Source organism: Ornithorhynchus anatinus, chromosome X1 (genome assembly GCF_004115215.2).
Source record: "Ornithorhynchus anatinus isolate Pmale09 chromosome X1, mOrnAna1.pri.v4, whole genome shotgun sequence".
Taxonomy (NCBI): Eukaryota; Metazoa; Chordata; class Mammalia; order Monotremata; family Ornithorhynchidae; genus Ornithorhynchus; species Ornithorhynchus anatinus.
Window position 1 is genome coordinate 104,737,338 of NC_041749.1, and position 26,415 is coordinate 104,763,752.

The 26,415-nt window shown below is 45.4% G+C and overlaps 1 protein-coding gene across 2 annotated transcripts in view; it reads right to left on the reverse strand.

Moving 5' to 3' along the window:
* RFX2 (regulatory factor X2) overlaps positions 1–26,415 on the reverse strand; it is a 180,094-nt gene that overhangs the window by 133,352 nt on the left and 20,327 nt on the right. For both annotated transcript variants that reach the window (XM_029051839.2, XM_029051837.2), the window contains exon 2: positions 13,381–13,447. In XM_029051839.2, coding sequence (XP_028907672.1) covers positions 13,381–13,423 — 43 coding nt within the window. In that variant the 5' untranslated portion in view covers positions 13,424–13,447. The remainder of the gene's footprint in view (positions 1–13,380; positions 13,448–26,415) is intronic.

Genomic DNA, 26,415 nt, shown 5'->3' on the forward strand with positions numbered 1-26,415 from the left:
ACAGCCATCTCATGAGAGCAAGAAATTCTGCCTGCCAATCCTTACTGTGACCCTCAATAAGATTCTGCCTACCTGGCAGCCATTAAGACTGTGGGTTCAATACCATCAGGACTTATTTGAAAAAAATTCAAAATTCCAACAGCTTCTTACTGCAAAGCAAAGGATGCCTTGTAAACACCCTCCCCCTCCCCCATCTCTCACCCCCAATGATCTGGCCACCTATTTCCTCACGAAAATCAACACAATCAGGTCTGAGCTCCCCAAAGTCACCCCTCCGCCTCTCCCCTCCCCCCCACCAACCCTCTCCCCTACTTTCCCATCCTTCCCTGCAGTATCCTCAGAGGAGATCTCCTCCCTCCTCGCAAGTGCCACCCCCTCCACCTGCGCCTCGGATCCCGTTCCCTCTCACCTTATTAAAACCATCGCCCCTGCCCTCCTCCCTTCCTTAACTTCTATTTTTAACCCCAACTTCCCCCTCCAGTTATCGTCCTATCTCCCTACTACCCTTCCTTTCCAAAATCCTAGAACGAGTCGTCTACAATCGATGCTTAGAATTCCTTAACTCCCATTCTCTCCTAGACCCCCTCCAATCTGGCTTCCGTCCCCTCCACTCTACCAAGACTGCTCTCTCTAAGGTCACCCATGACCTCCTTCTTGCCAAATCCAATGGCTCCTACTCCATTTTAATCCTCCTTGACCTCTCTGCTGCCTTTGACACTGTCGACCATCCCCTCCTCCTCCATACCTTATCTCACCTTGGCTTCACGGACTCCGTCCTCTCCTGGTTCCCCTCTTACCTCTCTGGCCGGTCATTCTCGGTCTCCTTCGCTGGCGCCTCCTCCCCCTCCCATCCTTTAACTGTTGGAGTTCCTCAAGGGTCAGTTCTTGGCCCTCTTCTGTTCTCCATTTACACTCACTCCCTCGGTGAACTCATTCGCTCTCACGGCTTTGACTACCATCTCTACGCAGATGACACACAGATCTACATCTCCGCCCCTGTCCTCTCCCCCTCCCTTCAGGCTCGCATCTCCTCCCGCCTCCAGGACGTCTCCACCTGGATGTCGGCCCGCCACCTAAAACTCAACATGACCAAGACTGAGCTCCTCATCTTTCCTCCCAAACCCGGTCCTCTCCCAGACTTCTCTATCACCGTGGATGGCACGACCATCCTTCCCGTCTCTCAGGCCCACAATCTCGGTGTCATCCTTGACTCGTCTCTCTCGTTCACCCCACACATCCTATCCGTTACCGAGACCTGCCGGTTTCACCTTTACAATATCGCCAAGATCCGCCCTTTCCTCTCCACCCAAACGGCTACCTTACTGCTACGGGCTCTCGTTATATCCCGGCTAGACTACTGTGTCAGCCTTCTCTCTGACCTCCCTTCCTCCTCTCTCGCCCTGCTCCAGTCCATTCTTCACTCCACTGCCCGGCTCATCTTCCTGCAGAAACGATCTGGGCATGTCACTCCCCTTCTTAAACAACTCCAGTGGTTGCCTATCAACCTCCACTCCAAACAAAAACTCCTCACTCTAGGCTTCAAGGCTCTCCGTCACCTTGCCCCTTCCTACCTCTCCTCCCTTCTCTCTTTCTACCGCCCACCCCGCACGCTCCGCTCCTCCGCCGCCCACCTCCTCACCGTCCCTCGGTCTCACCTATCCCGCCGTCGACCCCTGGGCCACATCCTCCCACGGTCCTGGAACGCCCTCCCTCCTCACCTCCACCAAACTGATTCTCTTCCCCTCTTCAAAACCCTACTTAAAACTCACCTCCTCCAAGAGGCCTTCCCAGACTGAGCTCATCTTCTCCCTCTACTCCCTCTACCACCCCCTTTCACCTCTCCGCAGCTAAACCCTCTTTTCCCCCTTTCCCTCTGCTCCTCCCCCTCTCCCTTCCCATCCCCTCAGCACTGTACTCGTCTGCTCAACTGTATATATTTCCATTACCCTATTTATTTTGTTAATGAATTGTACATTGCCTTGATTCTATTTAGTTGCCATTGTTTTTACGAGATGTTCTTCCCCTTGACTCTATTTATTGCCATTGTTCTTGTCTGTCTGTCTCCCCCGATTAGACTGTAAGCCCGTCAAATGGCAGGGACTGTCTCTATCTGTTGCCGACTTGTTCATTCCAAGCGCTTAGTACAGTGCTCTGCACATAGTAAGTGCTCAATAAATACTATTGAATGAATGAATGAAAGCTCCTCGAGATCCTGAGAGATGGAATAAATCACATGGACTGGTATCATGATATACAGGTAGATTTAGGAACATGCATGGCAGATGGTGGAATGCCAAAGCTAAAGAGATCGATCAATAATTGGTATTTATTGAGAGCACTGTAGAGCAGAGCACTGTACTAAGCGCTTGGGAGAGTATAATGCAACAGAATTAGCAGACATGTTCCCTGCCCAAAACGAGCTTAGAGATCCAAGCGAGGCGACCTACCACAACCAAAGGACTTCTCCATGGTTGGGGAGTTGTCCATTGTATTCGAAGACGGCGCCACCGATGGAGAAATGTACCAATTGGCGCAGGTGCGACCGAGTCAACTGATATGAGACTGACTGTCCCCTCCTCACTCTGGGAATGCAGGACCCATTCCCCTTTGCGCTAAAGGGCTTGCTGATTTTCAGCACCTGGTGCCATTTTGGGCATCGCTTCATTGTCTCACGATCTTCTCCAGGTTTCTCTTTGACAAGAGCCCCTCTATCTCGCCTGCTGAACGTCAAGCTGGCCTATCTGATGTAGTTGCCTCCCAACTTTCAGCTCTAATGCTGTTCTGCCTGAGACTGTGCTTTATTGCAACTTTAAAGTGCCCTGTGCTCCCCTTGCTTTCATCTGGCCCTCTTCAGAACTCCATGCAGCTGTTCTTTGGGTAACCTAATGTCATCCATTCTACGCATATCCAATCCAGAAAAGCTGTGCTGAGGTGAACTTAGCTTCGATGTTGATAGACTGACTTAATTCCAGAGCCTCTTTGTTTGTGATCTTATCTTGCCACCACATTTCCACAAAAGGCTTCGGCCCTCGGCAGAGCAACAGACTGTCAGCTATTTTGGGAGCAGGCCAAGAGTTGGGAACTGATGGGACAGTTTAGGATTCCACCAACAACCAGGCAGGCAAATGGAAGATCGAGAGGAGGTACGGGTAGGGACTGTGAGGAAAAAGTGGGGGTAGGTTTTCAAGCCAAATATGTTGGAACTACAGAATGCTCTTTGTGCATCGACGTCAAAGTACTTTACAGATATCAACCAAAATTCTCTAGTCCAGAGGAAGTCAACATGATGTGAACGGGGTCGGGAGTGGGGAGAAGGAGGTCAGCAAGAAGGAGCAGGTGACAAGAGGGCCTTGTTTAGTGTACCAAAGTTAGGACCTTCAGAAAGTTGTTTTCTTTTGTCACCTGTTCCTGCTGCTGCTGCTGTTTTTGCTCAGCTTTAGTGAGTCTATCTGGGTTAGGGGGAAAGGCTGGGTGAGAGAGAGACCTGTTAGAGGGGCAAAAGGTATGTGAGCAGAGCAGGACTGGCTCTTAACTTCTCACCAGGAAGACAGTGAAAAGTGGGTGGCACTGGAGGGGGCAGGGAACAAAAGTCCTCCCCACTACTCCTGGCTCCAAGCAGGCAAGGGGCTGGATACGACCAACACGGTCCACATTGATCCAGCCCAAACATGGGCCCACTAGAATTTTCTTAGTGAAATAGAGGGCAGCCCCAGCCCTGTAAGGGGGGAGGTATGGGATTAGATGCCCAGAGCAAAGAGATGGGAATTCCTCAGGTGAAGTTTTGAGATCACTGTGTAAAAAAAGATGGAAAACTCCTGGTCTAGTGAATTAATGATACTCATAAAATGAAAGACTACAGTGATTAAGCACATTAAATAATAAAATCCTCATAACTTCTATGAAGTATGTTGACTGTAATTATTCTGCCATTTTACAGATCAAGAACTGAGGTCCACAGATCAAATGATCATTCATTAGGACTGCTATATACTACCACCCTAAATAGTCTTAACACAATTCACTTAATATGAAAATAATTATACTCTGCTGTTCATTCATTCATTCAATAGTATTTATTGAGCGCTTACTATGTGCAGAGCACTGTACTAAGCGCTTGGGATGAACAAGTCGGCAACAGATAGAGACAGTCCCTGCCGTTTGACGGGCTTACAGTCTAATCGTAACTGTTACGAGGTAATTATGTTATTAATCAAATCACCACGCTTTCCCACATACTTCTTGCAGTTTTACCTTCAAACTTCTCCGCATCAAACAGAAACTCCTTACAGTCATCTCTAAAGCACTCAAACAGCTCACCCCCTCCTACCTTACCTCCCTGATCTACTACAACCCGGCCCACACAATTTCCTTCTCTAGCGCCAGCTTGCTCACTGTGCTCTGATCTCATCTATCTCACCGCTGACCCCTTTCCCACGCCCTCCCTCTGGCCTAGAACTCCCTCCCCCTCCATATATATCAGACCACCACTCTCCCCACCTTCAAAGCCTTATTAAGGTCACATCTCCTCCTTCCTCGATTAAGTCCTCTTTTTCCTGACTCCCTCTCCCTTCAGTGTCATCTATGAACTTGGATCTGTACTCTTCGAGCACTCGGTATTCAATCTACCCTCAGTCCCACAGTACATACATACATATCTATAAATTACATATATGATTGTATATACTATTTTATTTGGTAAACACTTACTATGTGCCAGGCACTGTACTAAGCGCTGGGGTAGATACAAGCTATATTGTTTGTCTCCCCCTCTAGGCTAGGCAGGGAGTGTGTCTATCAACTCTGTTGTACTGTACTCCCCAAAACACTTAGTACAGTGCTCTGCACATTGTAAGTGCTCAATAAATACCATTGATTGATTAAAATGATCCCAGCAAAAATTATATTACCTACAGCCACAGAATTTAAGAGAAAGGTAAACACATTAGCTAGGCAACACTAATAGTTGAGTTCTTTTTCTTTTTTTTTCTTTTTTTTACAGCCACCCAAGGGCATGTTTCCTGACTGCTTTTCCTCACACCCACGGGGGTGGGGGTGGGGGGGTAATTTCACCTGAAATAATCTTAACTGCTATTGATAATCTGGTATTATAGTTCTGGAGTCATTCCACCATTACTCAGTGGCAAGGCAGAAAATGGGTACGTGAGACTGGGCGACGGGCAGATTGGATGAAAGCTACCCACTAAAGTGTGCTGTACAGATAGAGATCTCTAGCAGCTATTGACTCCGGGATCCCTGGCTTGACATCACCCTTTCTCCCCTTTATCATACTGCATTCTACTCGGCCCCTTCCGCAGTCTGGTGTCTAACTCATGGAACACTATATTGCTACAAGAATGGTAGAATTCTGTATGCTCAACACTTTTCCTCCCGGGAGCTGAAGTTATCAAATCAATATGATTTAGTGAATGTCTATTGAATGGAAAGCTCTTGGGACAGTAGTACAACAGAAGCAAGATGCACATTCCCTGCCCGCAAGGAGTTACAATCTAATGGGGGAGACAGAAAGACAAAATGATTTACAAATAGTAGGAGCAGAAGGAAGAACAAGGATAAAACAGGCAGCAGAGTCAATATGCCAGAATGAAATATCAGGAAAAAGAATTCAATGTAGAGTTGAATAGACAGATGTTGTTAAGTGAGGAGGATGGGCACATTAAAGATGGTTGTTATTAGGTATGAATCGGGGAAGGCTTCCTAGAGGGGGTGGGATTTTTTTTAGAAGGACTTTGAAGAGAAGGAGGGCTGTAATCTGGCAGAGGGAGTTCCAGACCAGCCTAGTTAGTGTGAGGGAGGGGTCAGAGGCAAGAGAGGCAAAAGTGGGGTACAGTAAAAAGGTGAACTCAGAAGGAGCAAAGACTGAAATCTGGGAAGTAGTGGGTGAATATAGCCTATACATAAGATGGAGAAAGTGGATGGAGAATCTTGAAGCTGACTTTTTGTATGAGGGAGACAGATGGATAACATTTATAAATAGTGGAATCAGAATAAAAATTGAATATTCATACATACCATGTTGTGATACCCATGTTGTGGGTATCATCAGAGCTGACCAAAAGAAAGGGTTCCCCTCAACCCTGCCAGCTAGGGTCGACCTGATGGCCTGAACTCCACTCCCATTCTTAACACAGGCCAGCCTGTAGCCATACCCAAACTCCCAAATGATACAGGGATGGCTAGTCCCTACCTGCATCCAGCCCCTGGGTAGAAACTATCCATGGGTCTCCCTCCCCTCCGCACTCAGATAATAACAATAATGACTATGGTATTTGTTAAGCACTTACCAGGTGCCAGGCACCATACTAAGCGCTGGAATGGATAAAAGCAGACTGGGTTGGACACAGTCCCTGTCCCACATGGGGCTCACAGTTTCAATCCCCATTTTATAGATGAGGTAACAGAGGCACAGAGAAGTGAAGTGACGTGTCCAAGATCACCCAGTGGACAAGTGGTGGAGCCGGGATTAGAACCCATGACCTTCTGACTCCCAGGCCTGTGCTCTATCCATATGCCATTCTGTTTCTCCAGAGTCTGCTAACCATGCTGGATTTGGGGAACATTGGGAGTGGCCAGTTGATGTCACAGGGCACTCTGTATAGGGGGCTTCATTCCACAGGCCACATAAAGTCCAATGGGCACTGTGGGAGATGGCGCCTGGCTGGCTCAGCACCCAGGACCCCCACTGGCAGGGGGGGTCCAGAATGCTGCAGGCCGGGGGTTCGCTTTAAAATACTCAATCACCTTTCCCCCTACTACTTCATCCAGCTGCTGTTCTACAAAAACCCAGCCTGCACGCTTCGCTCCTTTAATGCCAACCTACTCCCCATACTCAGTCTCATCAATCTCGTGACCCCTCATCCACATCCTGCTTCTGGCCTAGATCAGCGTGGTCTAGGTGATAGAGCACGAGCCTGGGAGTCAGGAGGATCTGGGTTCTAATCCCAGATCCACCACTTGTCTACTGTGTGATCTTGGACAAGTCACTTCACTTCTCTGGGCCTCAATTCCCTCATCTGTAAAATGGGGATGAGGACTGTGAGCCCTATGTGGGACAGGGACTGTGTCCCATCCCATTACCAAGTATCTACCCCAGTGCTTAGTACAGTGCCTGGTACAAAGTAAGCACTTAACAAATATCACAATTATTATTATTATTGCTGAGAGATTATCACTCTCCCTACTTTCAAAGCCTTATTTAAAGCACACCTCCTCCAAGAGGCCTTCCCCGACTAAGCCATTTCCTCTTCTCCCACTCCCCTTCTGCATCATCCTTGCACTGGGATTTGCACATTTTATTCCTCTCCCTCAGCCCTACAGCACTTATGTACATATCTGTAATTTATTTATATTAATGGCTGTCTCCCCCTCTAGACTGTAAGCTTGCAGTTTTTGAGAAGTTGCAAGATGTCTGCTGAGTATCATTTCTGGAAGATGATTTGTATAGTAGTGAGTATATATTAAAGCGGGGAGAGGCTGGAAGCAGGGAGACCAGTGAGGAGGCTAATATAGGGGTCTAGCCATTATATAATGCGAGGTTGAACCCAGGTGGTAGTTATTTGGATGGAGAGGAAGGGGGAGAAATGTTTTGAAGAAAGAATTGGCATGAGTTAGCAGTTAATTGAACACAATAATAATAATAATGATTAGGGTATTTTTAAGTACTTATTATGTGCCAGACACTGTACTAACCACTGGGGTGGTAACAAGCAAATCGGGTTGGATACAGTCCCTGTCCTACATGTGGCTCACAGTCTCAATCCCCATTTTACAGATGAGGTAACTGAGGCACAGAGACGTGAATTGACATGCCCAAGGTCACCCAGCAGACAAGTGGCACAGCCAGGATTAGAACCCATGACTTTCTGACTCCCAGGCCCGTGCTCTATCCATGAGAGCTAAAATGCAGGGAGAAATTGAGGATAACACCAAGGTTGTGGGCTTCCGGGGTAAGGAAGATGGTGTTATCAACAGAGATAGGGAAGTTAGGAGGAAGGGAGAGTTTAGAGGAGAGATAATGAATTCAGTTTTAGGCATGAGAGGGAAAGGCTCACAAAACAAAAGAGAAAGTATGATCAAAGTGAAAATTTAAAGACCAATAAAAAAAATTAAAAGACTGATGAAAAGGTGTTAAATATTAAGCCACAAAATAAAAGACTTCAGCACCCCCACACCATATTAACAAAGTGTTGGGCTTTTATGTTAATTCTTTGTTTCCCTGTATTTCTGAAAGGAGGGGTTTGCAGTCAACTAGAATTTAAGAAGGGGAGAGAACTGATCCTAACTGATCCTCTACTGATGCCAGGAAGTACAGTCAAGTACAAGATTCTGGGTAGGAGATGGGGGAGACTACAAGGAAGAGAAGGAAGTTATTTTAATAGCTTCTTCCCACTCTCCCCTCTTTTCCTCTCCTTTCTGGGCTTGTGTCTGGGAATTGAGCAGGATAACTGCCTCTTTCCCAGTATGTTATCTTTTAAGCCCCAAGCCACATCTGGATCATTGGAACAAAGGAAAGAGTTGGCAAAGTGAATGCAAACCACCCTCTCCCATCCCCTATAGAGGCAGAAGGGGAGAAAGAACAAGTACATTTTCAACCTATACTCGATGAAGACCTGATATTTCTCCTAGTTGGTACTATTACTATTGTCATCTCTTCCCCCTCTAGACTCGTAAGCTCTTTGTGGGCAGGGAATGTGTCCACCGATTGTTATAGTGTACTCCCCCAAGTGCTTAATACAGTCCTTTGAACAGTGTAAGACTCAATAAATATGACTGATTAGATTATAAACAAAAGACACAGAGAAAGGGAAGCTGAGGTACAAAGAAAGAGGGAGAAAGTTTTCTGACATGTAGAATTTTTCCTGGAACAATCACCAGTGCCTACACTTCCTTCAGCAAAGACGCCAAAGCAATTAAGTTATCTTCACGACAGGTTAACCTCCAATCAGTCATTAATATTTCTTGTGCACTTACTCTGTGCACAGTGCTGTGCTAAACACCCGGAAGAGTATGACAGAGTTAAAGGACATGATCCCTGTCATCAAAGAGCTTATAATATAGCAAGGGAGATGGATGCTAAAATAAATTTTAGGTAGCGGTGAGCAACAGAGTTTCAAGATATGTATGAAAGTGCTATGGGGCAAGGGGAAGTACTCAAGTGCTTAGGTGATGTGGAAGTCCTGAAATGGCAGTAGGAAGAGAAATAAGGTGAGGAGATGGGAAATTAAGCAGGGAAGGCCTCCTGGAGGAGATGTGATTTTCTAAGGGCTTTGAAGAGCAGAGAGCAGCAATCTGCCAGAAGTGAAGGTGCTGCCTACCACTTTGCTTTACTGAGAGGGAAAAGCTGTGTCTTCGAGTATGAAGGAAAGCTCTTTATGTAGACATACGTACGCACACACACACACGTTTCAGTGCCACTTTCCACTATATAACGTATACAGAGTGGAAAGTGACACAATGGTGCAGTTGTATTATTTCTCTCTCCCCTGCTCCCCTTCCACTAGAGGACCCAGAGCAGCAGAGGCCAGTCCTCCTACTAATTCTGCAGTCCTAAGCACCCCTTCTCATCTTCAGGATGAGGGAACCCCCTTGGCCAGAGACAGACTGTTCCCTCCCTCAGCCACTTCCCTGCACACCCTGGCTTCCTTTCCCTCATCAGCTCGAGCACCCCTTCTTGCCTTCCCTTTCCCAGGAAAATTAAACTTCCAAAAGCAGGGTGGATGGATGGGCAGGAATAATAATAATAATAATAATAATAATGTTGGTATTTGTTAAGCGCTTACTGTGTGCAGAGCACTGTTCTAAGCGCTGGGGTAGATACAGGGTAATCAGGTTATCCCACATGAGGCTCACAGTCTTCAACCTCATTTTACAAATGAGGTAACTGAGGCACATAGAAGTGTAGTGACTTGCCCACAGTCACACAGCAGACAAGTGGCAGAGCCTGGATTTGAACCCATGACCTCTGACTCCCATTTATTGCCACTGTTCTTGTCTGTCATTCTCCCCCCATTAGACTGTAAGCCCGTCAAACGGCAGGGACTGTCTCTATCTGTTGCCGACTTGTTCATCCCAAGCGCTTAGTACAGTGCTCTGCACATAGTAAGCGCTCAATAAATACTATTGAATGAATGAAGCCCGTGCTCTTTCCACTGAGCCACGCTGCTTCTCTAAGGAAGGCTCAGGACCTTGGGAACAGTGAGCTCTGGTGCCCGTCTCCCTGTGGGGGTGATAATGAGAATAATAATAAGGATAATGATGGTATTTGTTAAGCACTTACTATGTGTCAAGCACCGTACTAAGCACTGGGGTAGATACAAGCTAATCAGATGGGACACAGTCTCTGTCCCACATGGGGCTCACAGTCTTAATCTCCATTTTACAGATGAGGTAACTGAAGCCCAGAGAAGTGAAGTGACTTATCTAAGGTCACACAGCAGACAAGTGGTGGAGCCAGGATTAGAACCCAGGTCCTTCTGATTCCCAAGCCCATGCCCTATACATTAGGCAATGCTGCTTTTCTAGCAAGATAGCAGGAGCTGCAGGCAAGGACGATTCCACAGTCTTCTTGCCCAGGTATTCTTTCTGCTGAGATGGAAGAGAGTCAAATTTCTGGACCCGAGGTCCTGGCACTTAGGGTACAGTGGGTGCATGCTAGGTATGCACCTCCCCTTGTAGCCAGAGGCCAGGGAGCCGCCCTGGAGCCATGCCAGTCAATCAGAAGACCTGGGGCTTTTCATAGAGCTAATCACCACCCTGTATTCATAGAGTATCTTTCCTCCCATCACTCCAAATGGGTCTATCTGATCTTCATTTGAATTCAAACTTGTAGGAGGCAGGGACTGTAATGAGGATCTGAGTGTTTTCCAAATGACAGAGAAAACAAGGAAACACGTTTTTCCACAGTTTCCAATACACATACAGGCCATTCGAGGCACATTCCAAGCCTCAGATACAAAACCCATCGTGTTTATAAGTTCCAAATTGTTTTTCCTTACGCTTTTCCATCGAAACACTAGATGTTTTGTACCACTCTTTTTAAAGCAAACATGTTATCATTCAGGGCTTCCTGAAGAAGTAAACCAACTTTCCCTCAGACTGACAAATTGTTATAAACATCAATCAGGAGGAGTGGCTTAGAGTAATAGGACCTCAATCAGGAGGAGTGGCTTAGAGTAATAGGGCCTCTGTAAACCCAACCATTGTACAGAAATGGGAATGAGCTGTTTCTCCTCTCATACTTTCATTTAATAGTATTTATTGAGCGCTTACTATGTGCAGAGCACTGTACTAAGCGCTTGGAATGTACAAATCGGCAACAGAGACAGTCCCTGCCCAATGACGGGCTTACAGTCTAGTCGACTGTAGGGAAGACTGTTGGGAAGACTACTTCTCTGTCTTCCCATCCTGACTAGGCCCTCCCTCTCTGTGGGGGTCTTCTGTAAGTGCTCTGTTATCTCACCCTGGGTTTTCTTCCTATTGAAGGAGGGCTCGGCCCCCCATTACACAATCCTTCTCCTCTCCCCATTGATTCCACATGAGCCCAAAAGTTCCTTAGCAAGACCTAGAACCACCAAAACTCAGGTCGTCATCTTGGTCAATTTGCAACCCACTGAACAGGACTTCAGGAAATTCCTGAAAATGCAGTGGCGGCTAAATAACAACTGTAGTATTTGTTAAGCGCTTACTATGTGCCAGGCACTGTACTAAGCACTGGGGTGGATACAAGCAAACTGGGCTGGACACAGTCTCTGTCCCTCACGGGGCTCACAGTCTTAATCCCCATTTTACCGATGAGATAACTGAGGCACAGAGAAGTGAAGTGAGTCACCCAAGGCCACACAGCAGACTAGTGGCGGAGCCGGGCTTAGAACCCATGATAATAATAATAATAATAGTGGTATTTGTTAAGCACTTACTATGTGCCAGGCACTGTACTAAGCACTGGGATGGATACAAGCAAATCAGGTTGGACACAGTCCCTGTCCCACATAGGACTCATAGTCTTCATCTCCATTTTATAGACACGGTAAAACAGACACAGAGAAGTGAAGTGGCTTGCCCAAGGTCACACAGCAGGCAAGTGGCGGAGCTACCTTCTGACTCCCAGGCCCGTGCTCTAGCCATGATGCCATGCTGCTTCTCTAAAGTGCCTGCCACCATATTCCTAAATTTTAACAAGTCCTCTAGGGACAAAGACCTTAATTTCTAACCAGGAGTAATGGAGGCCGTGGAGGTTTGTTTTGGCTTTTTTTATGGTATGCACTTCGTGCGGGGGGTGAGCGTGGGGGAAACCTTTTGCAGTGATCAAGACTGTAGAGTTCTGAGAAGCCGTTGGTGGGGTCTGTGGTGAAGTGCAGGCTACTCAACAGGGTGAATTGGCTTCCTTTACCTCACGGGCCTTCCCCCTGCACTCATCATCTTCAGCACTGTCAAAAGCATTTAATGAATACCTATATGCTGAGCACAGTACTAGGTACATGGGGAACAACCTTTCCCTTGAGGGTTTGCAGCCAGTTCAAGTAGGGATGAAGAAAGGCTTATACTCCCACCTTCCTAGCCTTAAACATCTTCTGACTCAGTCTCCCATCTCCTTGGCCAGGCCACCCCATCCCTTAGTATCCATGTGTATATCCATTTGTCATCTGTTTAATTTCTGACATTTCTACTATTGGTAGCTACGCTCGTCATCTTTAGACCCACTGTATGCTTGGCAATTTTGGTCCCCTTTTCTCCCTTGACGGACGGCACAGCCTGGTGGAAAGAGCTTGGGTCTGAGAGTCAGAGGATTCTGGATTCTCATCCCAGCTCTGCCACTTGTCCGTTGTGTGTCCTTGGGCAAGTCACTTCGCTTCTCGGTGCCTCATTTTCCTCATCTGTAAAATGGGGATTGAATGCCTGTTCTCCCTCCTACTTAGACTGAGAACCCCCAGTGGGACAGAGGTTACGTCCGACCCGATTGGCTTGTATCTATCCCAGAGTTTGAAATGGGGCTTGACGTATAGTAAGTGCTTAACAAATACAACAATAATGATAATAATATTAATAATAATGGCATTGTTATCATTAATAATACTAAAACTCTTCTGAGAGAGCCATGGCCCTGACCTTTACTTGCAGTCTATGACCCTTTAAGTTCTTAGCCTAGTGAAGTGCTCTGCACACAACAGGTGCTCAATAAAGGCTATTGATGTTACTGGATTGTGGACTCTTTTTGTGGCAGGGTGAGGTGGAACATGGGCATCATGGAACCTTTAGAGGGATGACATGGAATAAAAACATCTGAAGACAATTTGCTTTAGACTCTCCAGATTATTACTAGATGGGTGGGTGGAAACTCTACTAAATCTACTAATTAATCCTGACCTCTCACTGTCCAGTCCTGCACCTCTTCCTGTCTGCAGAACATCTTTACCGGAAGCACAACTGCGATCTAAAATTAAAAATAAAGCAGAAATTGAACTCCTTATTTCTTCTCATCCCACCCCCACCTTCTCCATAACTGTCAGTGACATCCACACTTCTCCCATTGTCTGGGCTTGGAACCATGGGATCATTTCCAGCAACCCCCTTATCCTTGGTGCCCCATACCCAGGTACTACCAAGTCATAAGGCCGGATTCATTCCTTCTTCTTTATCCCTATGGCAGCAGCCTTTGCGTGGGGCCCTAATCTCTTGCCTATCTGATCCACAAGTTCAGGGTGAAACCCAGAAAGGGCCGAAAGATTCCAAGATGGTTAAACCCCAAATGGTTCAGAAATCTGAAAGGAGAGTGAGAAAGATATAGAAGTGGAAAATGGACCAGGCCACTCAAGAGGGAGTACTAAGAAATAAAACAAATGCTTAGAGACAAGATCAGGAAAGTTAAAGCGAGAAAGAACACGCAGCTTGCAAAAGATATAAAAGGCAACAGAAAAACATTCTTCAACTATATATGGCAAAAGAGGGGAACCAAGGAAAATGTTGCTCACCTGATATGGAAGAAAAGCTTAAAGAGCTGTGTGTTTTTCATTTTTAACATTACCAGAAGGTTCAGTAGTAATTAGTTAACAAGAGCAAGTGCTATTTGGGATGGGAGGGTGGAAACCCTAAATTGAAATGGAAAGGAAATAGTTGAAATCCTTTAAAAATCTGCCTATATTCAAATTAGCAGGGCTGCAGGCTATGCATCCTAAAGTAGGTAAAGAATTGGCAGGAGTGTCCATGGGTCCCCATGCACCATTATTTTTGATAATTCCAGGACAGAAGTGCTTGGAAGATGGACATAGGTAATAAGTGCTGAATCCTTCTTTAAAAACAAAGAAGAAGAAGAAGAAGAAGAAGAAGAAGAAGAAGAAGATGACAACGAAAAGGACAGTTCTAAAGACTCAAATTCATTTACAATCACCTACTAAAACGGGTACAGGAGAGCAACAAATGTAGATTTGTGAAGACAAAAATCTGGCCAGAGAGCAGGCAGTTCAGTGCGGATCAGGTGCTACCATAAATAGCAGAATATAACACCTGCATTGATAGCATGTATGTTAAATGGTGTGACTGAACAAGCGAAGAAAGTCTGTGAATGGAGAGGTTAGGAACAAGCTGAGATGTTAACAAGGCCTCAAAAGATAAAAGCTATTCGGGAGAAGGTAACATGTGGTATTTGTCTCCAGGACACTGAGTCGGACCAGGCAAGGAGCACAGTAATGTCCATGTGGGTGAAGAGTTCTGTTTGGAGGATCCACCGAGAAGTGTCTGAGCCCTCCTCTAAAAGGGCATATCTGGCCCATTTATTAGAACCTTCATGTGTAAAGTAATCACAGGAGCCACTCTATAAATGCTGTTGATGAGGATGTACTTTCTGAAGAAAGGAAGTTTTATACTGGTGGGGATGATCAGGGCTAAACTCCCTTATCATTTGCAGAATAAAAATGACCACAATCGTAACACACTTCAGTGAGTGTGGGTGGATACTTTTTAATGGTATTTGTGAAACTCTATGTGTTAAACACTGTTCTAAGTGCTGGGGTAGATAAAAGTTAATTAAGTTGGACACAGTCCCTGTCCCACATAGGGTTCAGATCCTAAGTTAGAGGTAGAACAGGAGAACTGAGGCCCAGAAAAATTCAGTGACTCGCCCGAGGTCACACAGCAAGCAATTGGCAGAGACAGGATTAGGACCTAAGTCCTCTGACTCCCAGGCCCATGCTCTTACCATTAGGCCATTCGTGAAATTTGCCAAATATATTTTAACTGCTAGAAACATGTTAATTTCATAGAATAAAATAAAGGACAGAAAACACAAGTATTTACTTAGCCACCAAGTGGGGCAACGGGGTAGGAGTTCAACATAAAGAACATACAGAGACAGAGGTGACAACTTTTCATGATGACAGGGTCAAATTTTAGGGTTTGGGGTGGGGGGTGGGGCTTCAGGAAGGTCTGGTATCTAGGGGGTGGGGCATCTTAGCAAATGAGGTTTTCCAAGAAGTATGGCTCCTAGAGTTTGAGGTTTGTTCCTGGTGAGGGAGACTGGCCCTGAAGCCTGGGAGGGGGCATTCCCCAAAGTCCTAAAATGGCCATGGAGGAGATTGGGGGTAGGGGGGTGACTCATCAAGTTTTCAGTAAGGACATGAAGTCACCTGAGGACACTGAGAGAGGAGTCTCCAACTCCGCCCTGGAGCGAGGTGGAGCTTTTGGTTCTGCCCCAGAGCTTCTGCTGGGATCTCTGCTCTGCACATAGTAAGCACTCAATAAATACGATTGATTGAATGAATGAATGAATGAATGGATCTCCAGCTAGGACTGAGGTGAGAGGAGCTCGGAGGCCGGTGGGGTATGTAGTGTGGCCTAGTGGAAAGAGCACAGGCCAGGAAGTCAGAAGACCTGGGTTCCAATCCCAGATCTGCCACTTGCCTGCTGTGTTTGACTTTGGGCAAGTCACTTCACTTCTCTGGGTTTCAGTTGCTTCATATGAAAATGGGGATTCAATATCTGTCCTCCATCCTACTTAGATTGTGAGCCCCATGTAGGACGGAGATCGTGTCCAACTAGATTAGCCTGTAGGTACCCTAGTGCTTAGTACAGCGCTTCAATGGTATCCATTGAGCCCTTACTGTGTGCATAGCATTGTGCTGAATGCTTGGGAGAGTGCCACACAACAGAGTTGGTAGACACACTCCCTGCTCACAACGAGTTTACAGTCTAGAGGGGCGGGGAGCCAGAGAGTACATATCTGTAATTGATTTTAATAAGTGCTGTGGGACTGCGGGTGGGGTGAATATCAAGTGCTTAAAGGGTACAAATCCAAGTGCAAGGGTGATGCAGAAGGGACAGGGAGTAGTGGGGAATGAGGGTTTAGTCGGGGAAGGGCTCTTGGAGGAGACATGATTTTCTTTAGACTTTGAAGGTGGGGAGTGGGGCCCGTCTGTCATAGATGAAGGGCGAGGGAGTTCCAGGCAAAACACAAATACCACAATTATTATCATTATTATTATTAGGAGGCCTTGGCTCATTCACAGAACCCTTCATCAAATTCCTGGGTCAGACCAGGGATCTGTGGTTTGCCATCAGGAAGTCAATCACTCACCAAGTAGAACTGCCATCTTGGCAGCTCCACTTCCAGCAGGCCCCATCTGGCTTCAAAGGGTGGGGTGGGTGATCCTCAGGTGCCTGCATTGTCCATACAGCTAGGAGGGCAAAGCCATATGACACAGTAGATAGAGCACGGGCTCGGGAGTCTGAAGGTCATGGGTTCTAATCCCAGCTCTGCCATTTGTCTGCTGTGGTGTGACCTTGGGCAAGTCACTTCACTTCTCTGTGCCTCAGTTACCTCATCTGTAAAATAGGGACTGAGACTGTGAGCCCCATGTGGGACAGGGACTGTGTCCAATCTGATTAACTTGTATCTACCCCAGTGCTTAGAACAGTGCTTGGCACATAGTATGTGCTTAACAAGTACCATAATTATTTATTATGATTAGTATTATTGTTAATGGCTTCACTGCCACAGTGCCAATTCTGGGGTGTAGTGGGCAGATGGTCCAACTCATTCCCATGGGAATCAGGATCCCTGTCTATAACAAAGTGTAACAAAGCTTTTGCATGCATTAGAATGGTCAGGATGGCCTCTCACACAAGTCTAAGATTAGAAAAAAATTAAGGATGATGATAAAAATGTTCTAAATAATCCGTGGCAAGTTTATTGCCAATGTCTCATTTCCTGCTTTAATATTTCATTCAATTTTGGTCTACCACAAAAGCCACATTATAATAATGATCACTTCTAAGGGGGTTTCGACTGTCATCTACCCTTCTGAATAATGGTTATGTCTACATGGGTCAAGCATTTTTTGAAGAACATTTTCCTGCCCAAGTCATCCATCTAACACTAAAGAGGAGTGCACTATGCAACATTTTGCAGTTATGATTATGAATAATAGTTAATAATAACAATAATAATAGTACTTGTTAAGCACTTACTATGTGTCAAACACTGTTCTAAGCACTGGGGTAGATAGAAGATCATCAGGTTGGACACAGTCCCTGTCCCACATGGGGCTCACAGGGGATTAAGACTGTGAGCCCCACGTGGGACAACCTGATTACTTTGTATCTACCCCAGCGCTTAGAACAGTGTTTGGCACATAGTAAGCACATAAATACCATTATTATTATTATTATTATTATTATTATTAATCCCCATTTTACAGATGAGGTAACTGAGGCCCAGAGAAGTGAAGTGACTTGCCCAAGGTCACACAGACAGGTGGCGCAGTCAGGATTAGAACCCAGGTCCCAGGCCCGTGCTCTATCTACTAGGCCATGCTGCTTCTGTGTCAAAGTCCTGCTTCAGAACCTGTCTAGGGACCACTAATATCTCTACATTTATTTGTCTCAATGACAAACTGCACTTCAGGCCTTTGATGATGAAGATGGCATTTGTTAAGTGTTTACCATGTGCCAAGTACTGTTCTAAGCACTGGGATAGATACAAGGTGATCAGGTTGTCCCACATGGGGCTCACAGTCTTAATCCCCATTTGACAGATGAGGTAACTGAGGCACAGAGAAGTTAAGTAACATGCCCGAAGCCACACAGCTGGTAAGTACACATCCAATCTGTCACCAATGTCTGCCGGTCTCACCTTTACAATATCACCAAGATCCGCCCTTTCCTCTCCATCCAAATGACTATTTTACTGGTACAGGCTCTCATAATATCCCGGCTGGATTATTGTGTCAGCCTTCTCTCTGATCTCCCTTCCTCCTGTCTCTCCCCTCTCCAGTCTATTCTTCATTTCGCTGCCCGGATCATCTTCCTGCAGAAATGCTCTGGGCATGTCACTCCCCTCCTTAAAAGCCTCCAGTGGTTGCCTATCAACCTCTGCCAAAACAAAAACTTCTCACTCTGGGCTTCAAGGCTCTGGATCACCTTGCCCCCTCCTACCTCTCCTCCCTTCTCTCTTTCTACTGCCCACCCCACACACTCTGCTTCTCTGCCGCTCACCTCCTCACCGTCCCCCGTTCTCGCCTATCCCACTGTCGACCTCTGGCCCAAATCCTACCGCTGTCTTGGAATGCCCTCCCTCTTCACCTCTGCCAAACTAACTCTCTTCCCTTCTTCAAAGCCCTACTGAGAGCTCACCTCTTCCAAGAGGCCTTCCCAGACTGAGCTTCTCCTTTTCCCTCTGCTCCCCCTCTACCCCCCCTTCACCTCCCCTCAACTAAGCCCCCTTCCCCCCTTTTCCTCTGCTCCTCCCCCTCTCCCTTCCCCTCCCCTCAGCACTGTGCTCATTTGTATATATTTTTATTACCCTATTTATTTTGTTAATGAGGTGTACATCCCCTTGATTCTATTTATCGTGATTAAGCTGTCTTGTTTTTGTCCATCTGTCTCCCCCGATTAGACTGAAAGCCCGTCAGTAGGTAGGGATTGTCTCTATCTGTTGCCAAATTGTACATTCCAAGCGCTTAGTACAGTGCTCTGCACATAGTAAACACTCAATAAATACTATTGTATGAATGAATGGTAAGTGGCGGAGCCAGGATTAAAACCCACGACCTCTGACTCCCTAACCTGGGCTCTTTCCACTAAACCATACTGCTGCCTTTCCAGCCCCCAGCCCTAATTCTGCACATTCCCACCCTGGGGAGCTTCAGGGTAGTCCCAAGAGCGCAGGCAAGCTGGCAGTGTAAATGCTTAACAAAATACCACAAATACCACAGAGGGACATGGCAGGGAAGAAAAGAGCCACAGGCAGCAGTGATCGATCGGGCAAAGACTCCCAGGCAGGCGACAAGGACAAGGACACAATCCATACGGGAAACTGGTTAAAACATCTGATATTGTTACAGCTGTTAAACTGCTTGACATCTGTAAAACTGTTGCATCTTTGCCATTAGGGTCTCCTCAATATAGAGACAGCCAGTGTGGGCTGGCCTGTTTTTTTGATGACACTGTACATGTCAATCTACAGCCCATCATTAGGCCACTGAAGTTATTGAGTATATTTTCATTTGACTCCTCTGATTCCAGAAGCAATGTGGTCCAGTGAAAAGAGCATGGGCTTGGGAGTCAGAGGACCTGGGTTCTAATCCTGGATCTGCCACTTGCCTGCTGGGTGACCTTGGACAAGTCATTTCACTTCTCTGTGCCTAAGTTACCTCATCTGTAAATATGGAGATTAAGACTGTGTGGGACAGGGACTATGTCCAACCTGATTAGCTTGTATCTACCCCAGCACTTAGTATAGTGCCAGGCACATAGTGAGGGTTTAGCAAATACTGTAAAAAAATAAATCCCACAATTTTTATTACTCCTGGGGAGACCAGCCCTAACAGTCCAGGCACATTCTATACATCGCTAATGCAAACTGATCAGAGGATATTGTACTCTCCCAAGCACTTAGTACAGAGCTCTGCACACAGTAAGCCCTCAATAAGAGAAGCAGCGTGACTTGGTGGAAAGAACGGGGGCTGGGAGTCAGAGGATGTGGGTTCTAATTCCCGCTCTGCCACTTCTCTGCTGTGTGACCTTGGGCAAGTCACTTCACTTCTCAGTACCTCAGTTAACTCATCTGTAAAATGGGGATTACGACTGTGAGCCACACATAGGACAACCTACCCCAGCGCTTAGAATAGTGCTTGGCACATAGCAAGTCCTTAAAAAATACTGCTATTATCATTATTATTATTATTAAATATTGATTGACAATAATAATAATGATGGTATTTCTTAAGTGCTTACTATGTGCCACACACTGTACTAAGCGCTGGACAACAGAATTAAATACAATCATAATGCATACATACTATTGTCTTTGAGTGTGTAGCCATGACCTGTGAGGTCTGGGAGGTGCTCCCAACTGCCTCGTTCACCTGTGGTCAGACTGAAGCCTTGGGTCAAGGATAGCTACCCCGTTCCTGCTTGCCTCTCCCTGGGCTGGTGGTTCACCACTGTTCCCACTCAGCAGACCACATCCAGCCCACATTGCCTGAAATTGGGCTTTATGAGCTTCGACACATTTAGATCATTTCCTTTGCCTGCCTCGCTTTCAGTCACCCCTCTGCAGTACTCCATGCAGCTGCTAACTGCGTGTTGTGCTGTCAACCACTCTCTGCACACATCCCGCCCAGCAAAGTTTAGGTGTTGGGTGACTGACAAACAACTCAATTTGCTTGTATCCACCCCAGCACTGACCCCACACCTCATCTGTAAAATGGGGATTAAGACCGTAAGGCCTTATGTGGGACAGGGAATGTGTCCAACCCAATTATCTTGTATCTGCCCCAGTGCTTAGAAGAGTGCCTGGCACATAGTAAGTGCTTAACAAATAACATAATTATTATTATTATCTATATACAGCTGTAATTTATTTAATCTTTTTATTTATTTATATTAATGTCTGTCTCCCCCTCTAGACTGTGAGCTCGATGTGGGCAGGAATGTGTCTGTTTGTTGTTCTACTGTCCTCTCCTAAGCACTTAGTACAGTGCTTTGCACACAGTAAGTGCTCAATAAATACGACTGAATGAATGAATGAAGTCTTCTAGACTGTAAGCCGCGTGTGGGCAGGGATTGTCTCTCTTTATTGCTGAGTTGTACTTCCCAAGGATTTAGCACAGTGCTTTGCACACAGTAAGTGCTCAATAAATTCGATTGAATGAGTGAATGAGTGAATGACAGGTTAGGTCAGGAGGAGCTGAAAGGGGATGCTGTTCAAAATTAATAAAACCAAACCCTTCTTTGCAGAGAGGGTAGTAAGCATATGGAATTTGTCACCCAGGAACTTGTACTAGGCTACTCCAACAGAGGATGGGTGTGCACGTGTTGTCTGGGAAAAGGAGACTGCCCTTTGTCTCAGAAGACAATAGAAAGAGATAAGTGCCAAAGGGCTGTCCTTTGGCCAGCTAAAAGTCCTGAAACTCAGCACGATGCAACTGACAAAGGCCCCGTTAATATGTGGCTAAGCTCAGAGGAGGCTGGCCCAGAATCCGAGAGGGAAGACTACCTAGAGCCATGAGATGCAGGATCAAGCGGGTTCTGGGGGTTACCAGGAAGCACTTAATACAGTGTGTGGCACATAGTAAGCGCTTAAGAAATACCATCATTATCATTATTGTCAATCAATATTTATTAATAATAATAATAAATTAGGGAAGCAGCATAGCTCAGTGGAAAGAGCACGGGCTTGGGAGTCAGAGGTCATGGATTCTAACCCCGGCTCCGCCACTTGTCAGCTGTGTGACTTTGGGCAAGTCACTTAACTTCTCTGTGCCTCAATTACCTCATCTGTAAAATGGGGATTAAAACTGTGAGCCCCACATGGGACAACCGGATCACCTTGCATCCCCCCAGCGCTTAGAACGGTGCTTTGCACATAGTAAGCATTTAAAAAATACCACCATTATTATTATTAAAATGGGGATTAAGACTGTGAGCCCCACGTGGGACAACCTGATCACCTTGTATCCTCCCTCAGCGCTTAGAACAGTGCTTTGCACATAGTAAGCACTTAACAAATGCCATCATCGTTATTAATAATAATAATAGTGGTATTTTTTAATCATCTCCCCGAGATGCTGCAAGAAGGTTAAGGGTATAGTGGGAGTTGCATTCTTGAGGAACCTTCTATTCTAACCCCTCTAGACTGTAAACTCGCTGTGGGTAGGGACCGTGTTGGCCAACTCTGTTGTACTGTACTCTCCCAAGGGGTTAGTACAGTGCTCTGCACATAGTAACACTCAATAAATACCACTGATTGATTGATTAAGGAAATAGCCTGTTGTAGTACTCAGGCCTTGACTGATACATGTGCACTTTCTTCTCAACCGCTTCACATTCTATCCAGGTAGGCGTGTGTTGTCGGAAGAACTTTCCCCAATTCCTCAATGGAGTTCTATCCAAAACATGCAATGACAATGTGTGATGGCAGGACTTTCCTTTTAATCAGGATCCAGCTCTCAGAAGAAAGGCCAGGGACAATCTGCATTGGTTGAATATACAAAGTGTGAAGAATGTCAGGATACTTGGGCTGGCTCAGAGACAGAACCTCCATCATGACAAAAGGAGCCTGGTTGGGATAATGAGCACAAAGAAGGGCAGACAGGATGTAAATGTTGGTGTCTAAGAGAAAGAAAGATTTTGAGCTTGCTGTCCTTTGGCTGCTTCACCGTCTGAAGACTGTAGGTCTCTAAACATGGATCCTCTCTAAATAGCAGGTTCAAGAGAGATTTGGACAAATTCATGGACCAGCAGTCCAAAATGGGTTATTAGAGGCAAGGCTAAGGATGTAGAGGGGAAAGTTAAGGATGTTAGTTGGTCCTCCCTAAATGTTAGGATGCCCAGGAGGGCCACCTTTTCACGGATCCTCCAAGCATCCTGTTTTCACCGATGGAGACTGAGTACAGAGCTAGATAGGCCATTAGTCTGGCCCAGTAATCACATTTTAGATGTTTTTATATACAGCTTTGTTATAAACTTTTGCTCTCTGATCATTTTCTTCAAACCGGAATGAATGTTGATTGCTGCCTGAAGAGGAGTTATTTCAGAGATACTCCCTTTCACTGATGACACTGATATTTGCAGTTGGGGGAGGGTGTGACTTTTGATAAACCGATATAATCAAATCCTCAGGACCAGATGATGTCCACCAGATTGCTCTAAAAGAAGTCAGTAGGGAAGTGGCAAAATTCCCAGCAAGAGAGAGTAACCTATCATTACAAATGGCCACGCTACTGGAGAACTGGCAGATGACCAATCTAAACTCAGTTTATAGGAAGGATTCACTCGGCAAATTGCAAGTATCTATAACCAAATTTAGCATCTGTGAACTCGTAGGAAAACAGTCTGTTGGGAGAAAGACAAAAAGGTTTCTCTAAGGGGATATCATGTCTCATTAATCTGCTGGTGGAGTTCTTTGAAAGGGTCAATAAGCATGTGGATAGAGGCAACCACTTGACACTATGCTTGGATTTTCAAAAAGCCTTGGACAAGGTTCCAGACCAGAGGCTTTAAAAAAAGTGGGAACAATATTCCATCATGATAGAAACCAGACTAAAGATAGAAAACAAAGAGTAGATGGCCATTTTCCTGGCCATCTCAAAAGTGTAAATTGTGGGATTCCCCAGAGATTAGCACTAATATCAGTTATATTTACTATTTTCATACATAATCTGGAGGAAGGAGTGAAATTTCCAAATTTTCAGAGGACCATAAATTATTCTGGGTGGCACAATGACGTGTTAATGGAGATAAATTTAGGATGACTTCATCAAACTAAAGGAAAGTTCAGAAAAGTGGCAGATCTGCTTCAGTGTGAGCAGGTGCAAGGTAATGAACCTAAGGGAAAATAATCCAAAATACAATTACATGATAATTAGCTGTGAACACAAAAGCTACTGTTGACTGTTGCTTCAAATCACTGATCAAGGAGCAATGGGGGCCAAAATTGCTGGCTACCTACAGGAAGGGGATAGAAAACAAAACAAAAAGCATCCTTTTGCCCTAGATAAAAACCAAGATACATCCACACTTAGAAGATTGCATTCATTTCTGGTTTCTGCCTCTAACGATCTACAGTAATAATAATAATTGTTGTATTTTATAATGATGTAATAATGTTGGTATTTGTTAAGTGCTTACTATGTGCAGAACACTGTTCTAAGCGCTGGGGTAGATACAGGCTAATCAGGTTGTCCCACATGAGGCTCACAGTCTTCATCCCCATTTTACAGATGAGGTAACTGAGGCACAGAGAAGTTAAGTGACTTGCCCACTGTCACACAGCAGAGCAGGGATTTTATAAGCGCTTACCATATGTGTCAAGCCCTGTCCGAAGCACTGGGGTAGATACAAGATAATCAGGTCACACATAGTCCCTGTTCCACCTGGGCCTCATAATCTAAATAGGTGGGAGAATAGGTGCTGAATCCCTATTTTACAGATGAGGAAACTGAGGCACCAAGAAGTTAAGTGACTTGCCCAAGGTCACACAGCAGGCAAATGGAGCTAAGATTAGAACCCCGGGCCTCTGATTCCCAAGCCTTCATCCTTTCCACTAGGCCACACAGCTTCTCAATATAATCAGGTCCCACAGTCTAAGTAGCAGCATAGCTCAGTGGAAAGAGCCCAGGCTTGGGAGTTGGAGGTCATAGGTTCGAATCCCGGCTCTGCCACTTGTCAGCTATCTGACTGTGGGCAAGTGACTTAACTTCTCTGTGCCTCAGTTACTTCATCTGTAAAAATGGGGATGAAGACTGTGAGCCTCATGTGGGACAACCTGATTACCCTGTATCTACCCCAGCGCTTAGAACAGTGCTCTGCACATAGTAAGCACTTAATAAATACCAACATTATTATGATTATTATTATTAAGTAGGAGGGAGAACAGGTATCTAACCCCCATTTTGCAGATGAGGGAACTGAGGCACAGAGAAGCTAAGTGACTTGCCCAAGGTCACAGAGCAGACAAATGGTGGATCCAGGATTAACAGAGCTGGGGACACTTCAGAGAAAGGCAACCAAAATGATCAGGGAGATAGAACAACTGTCATATGATGACAGACTGAAAAGATCAGGACTCTTCAATAGGGGAGAGGATTGGATTTTACCACGTCACGAAGGGTATGACCACAGCAAATACGGAATTGTTGTTCACCGAATCTTGCAACAACAGAATTAGAGGGCACCCTTCTGAAGCTTGAAGGGGGTAAATTCAGAACAAACAAAAGGAAAAACTTTTTCCACACAGTGGGTGGTAAACATATGGAATTTGTTACCCCAGGAAGTTAGCCAGACAGAAAAGAGCAATTGCTTCATAAAAAAGTTTGGATAATTTTACAGATGAGACACACATAATAGACTATTAGAGGGAGGATTAGGGATGCAAACAGATCCATTCCTACCTTTAAGAATGGATGCCAAGGAGGGAAATTATCACACTGTTCATCCAAGCATTCTTTGGTATCACCGCCAGAGACAGAGTACCAAACCGAGTATGACATTTCTTATTCTTGCGTTCCTGATTTACAAAGATTGTATATACATAAAGGCTAGAAGGTTAACTGGGATAATTGGAGCCAGATATGGCTAATCTGGGAAAACTTCACGAAGGAGGTGGGGTTTTAACTGAGTTTTAAAGGAGAGGAGGAACCCAGGATACCAAAGAGGAAAAAGGGATAGAACTCCGGAAGCAGGAATGATACATGCAATGGTAAGAGGGAGAATCTGAGTGTGAAGGATAGTGAGCAGGTTTGTTTGACTGGAGCAGAGATCTCGAGCAGGGATGAGGCATGAAATGAGGACATTTAGATAAGGAAGACCTTAAAATCCACTGGCAGGATTAAGGGTTTGATGCAAGTGGTGAGAGTCGCTGTAGAGAAAATAGTAGCAAAGAGTGAGAGAGAAATGAAAGTTTGGAGTCATGAGGTAGTGGTCAAGAGCCACTCCATGTTCAGTGTAAAATGATGACATTTGTATTTCCTGTTTCCATTAAATGATTAGTCTTTTTGATCGTTCATTTCAACTTGCTGCAAAACTTAAAAAAAGAACCATTAATTGACAAAACGATGTTTAAAATAGCAAAATAGGCCAGTCCCCGCATGCTGCAGATCACACTCTACACGGTGGAGTTTGACCACAATGCCCAGAAGGACCACTATAGATGTTCCTGGCTTTACAATGGGAACGGATTCGGAGAAACGGTTGTGGAAAGTTGAACCAGTTTTACATAATAAAGGTTTCTAACCTTCACACTCAATCCCCCTTCCAGCAAAATGGAAGTGGAAATTAGAGGAAAAAAAGAAAATAATCAGTGAAAAGTGAGAAAAATCAGTGAAACGAGGAGACTAATGTTTTCCATTATAATTGAACAATTTAAAAATGTATTTTCCAATGTTTACACTGCAGAGGGTAAAAGGA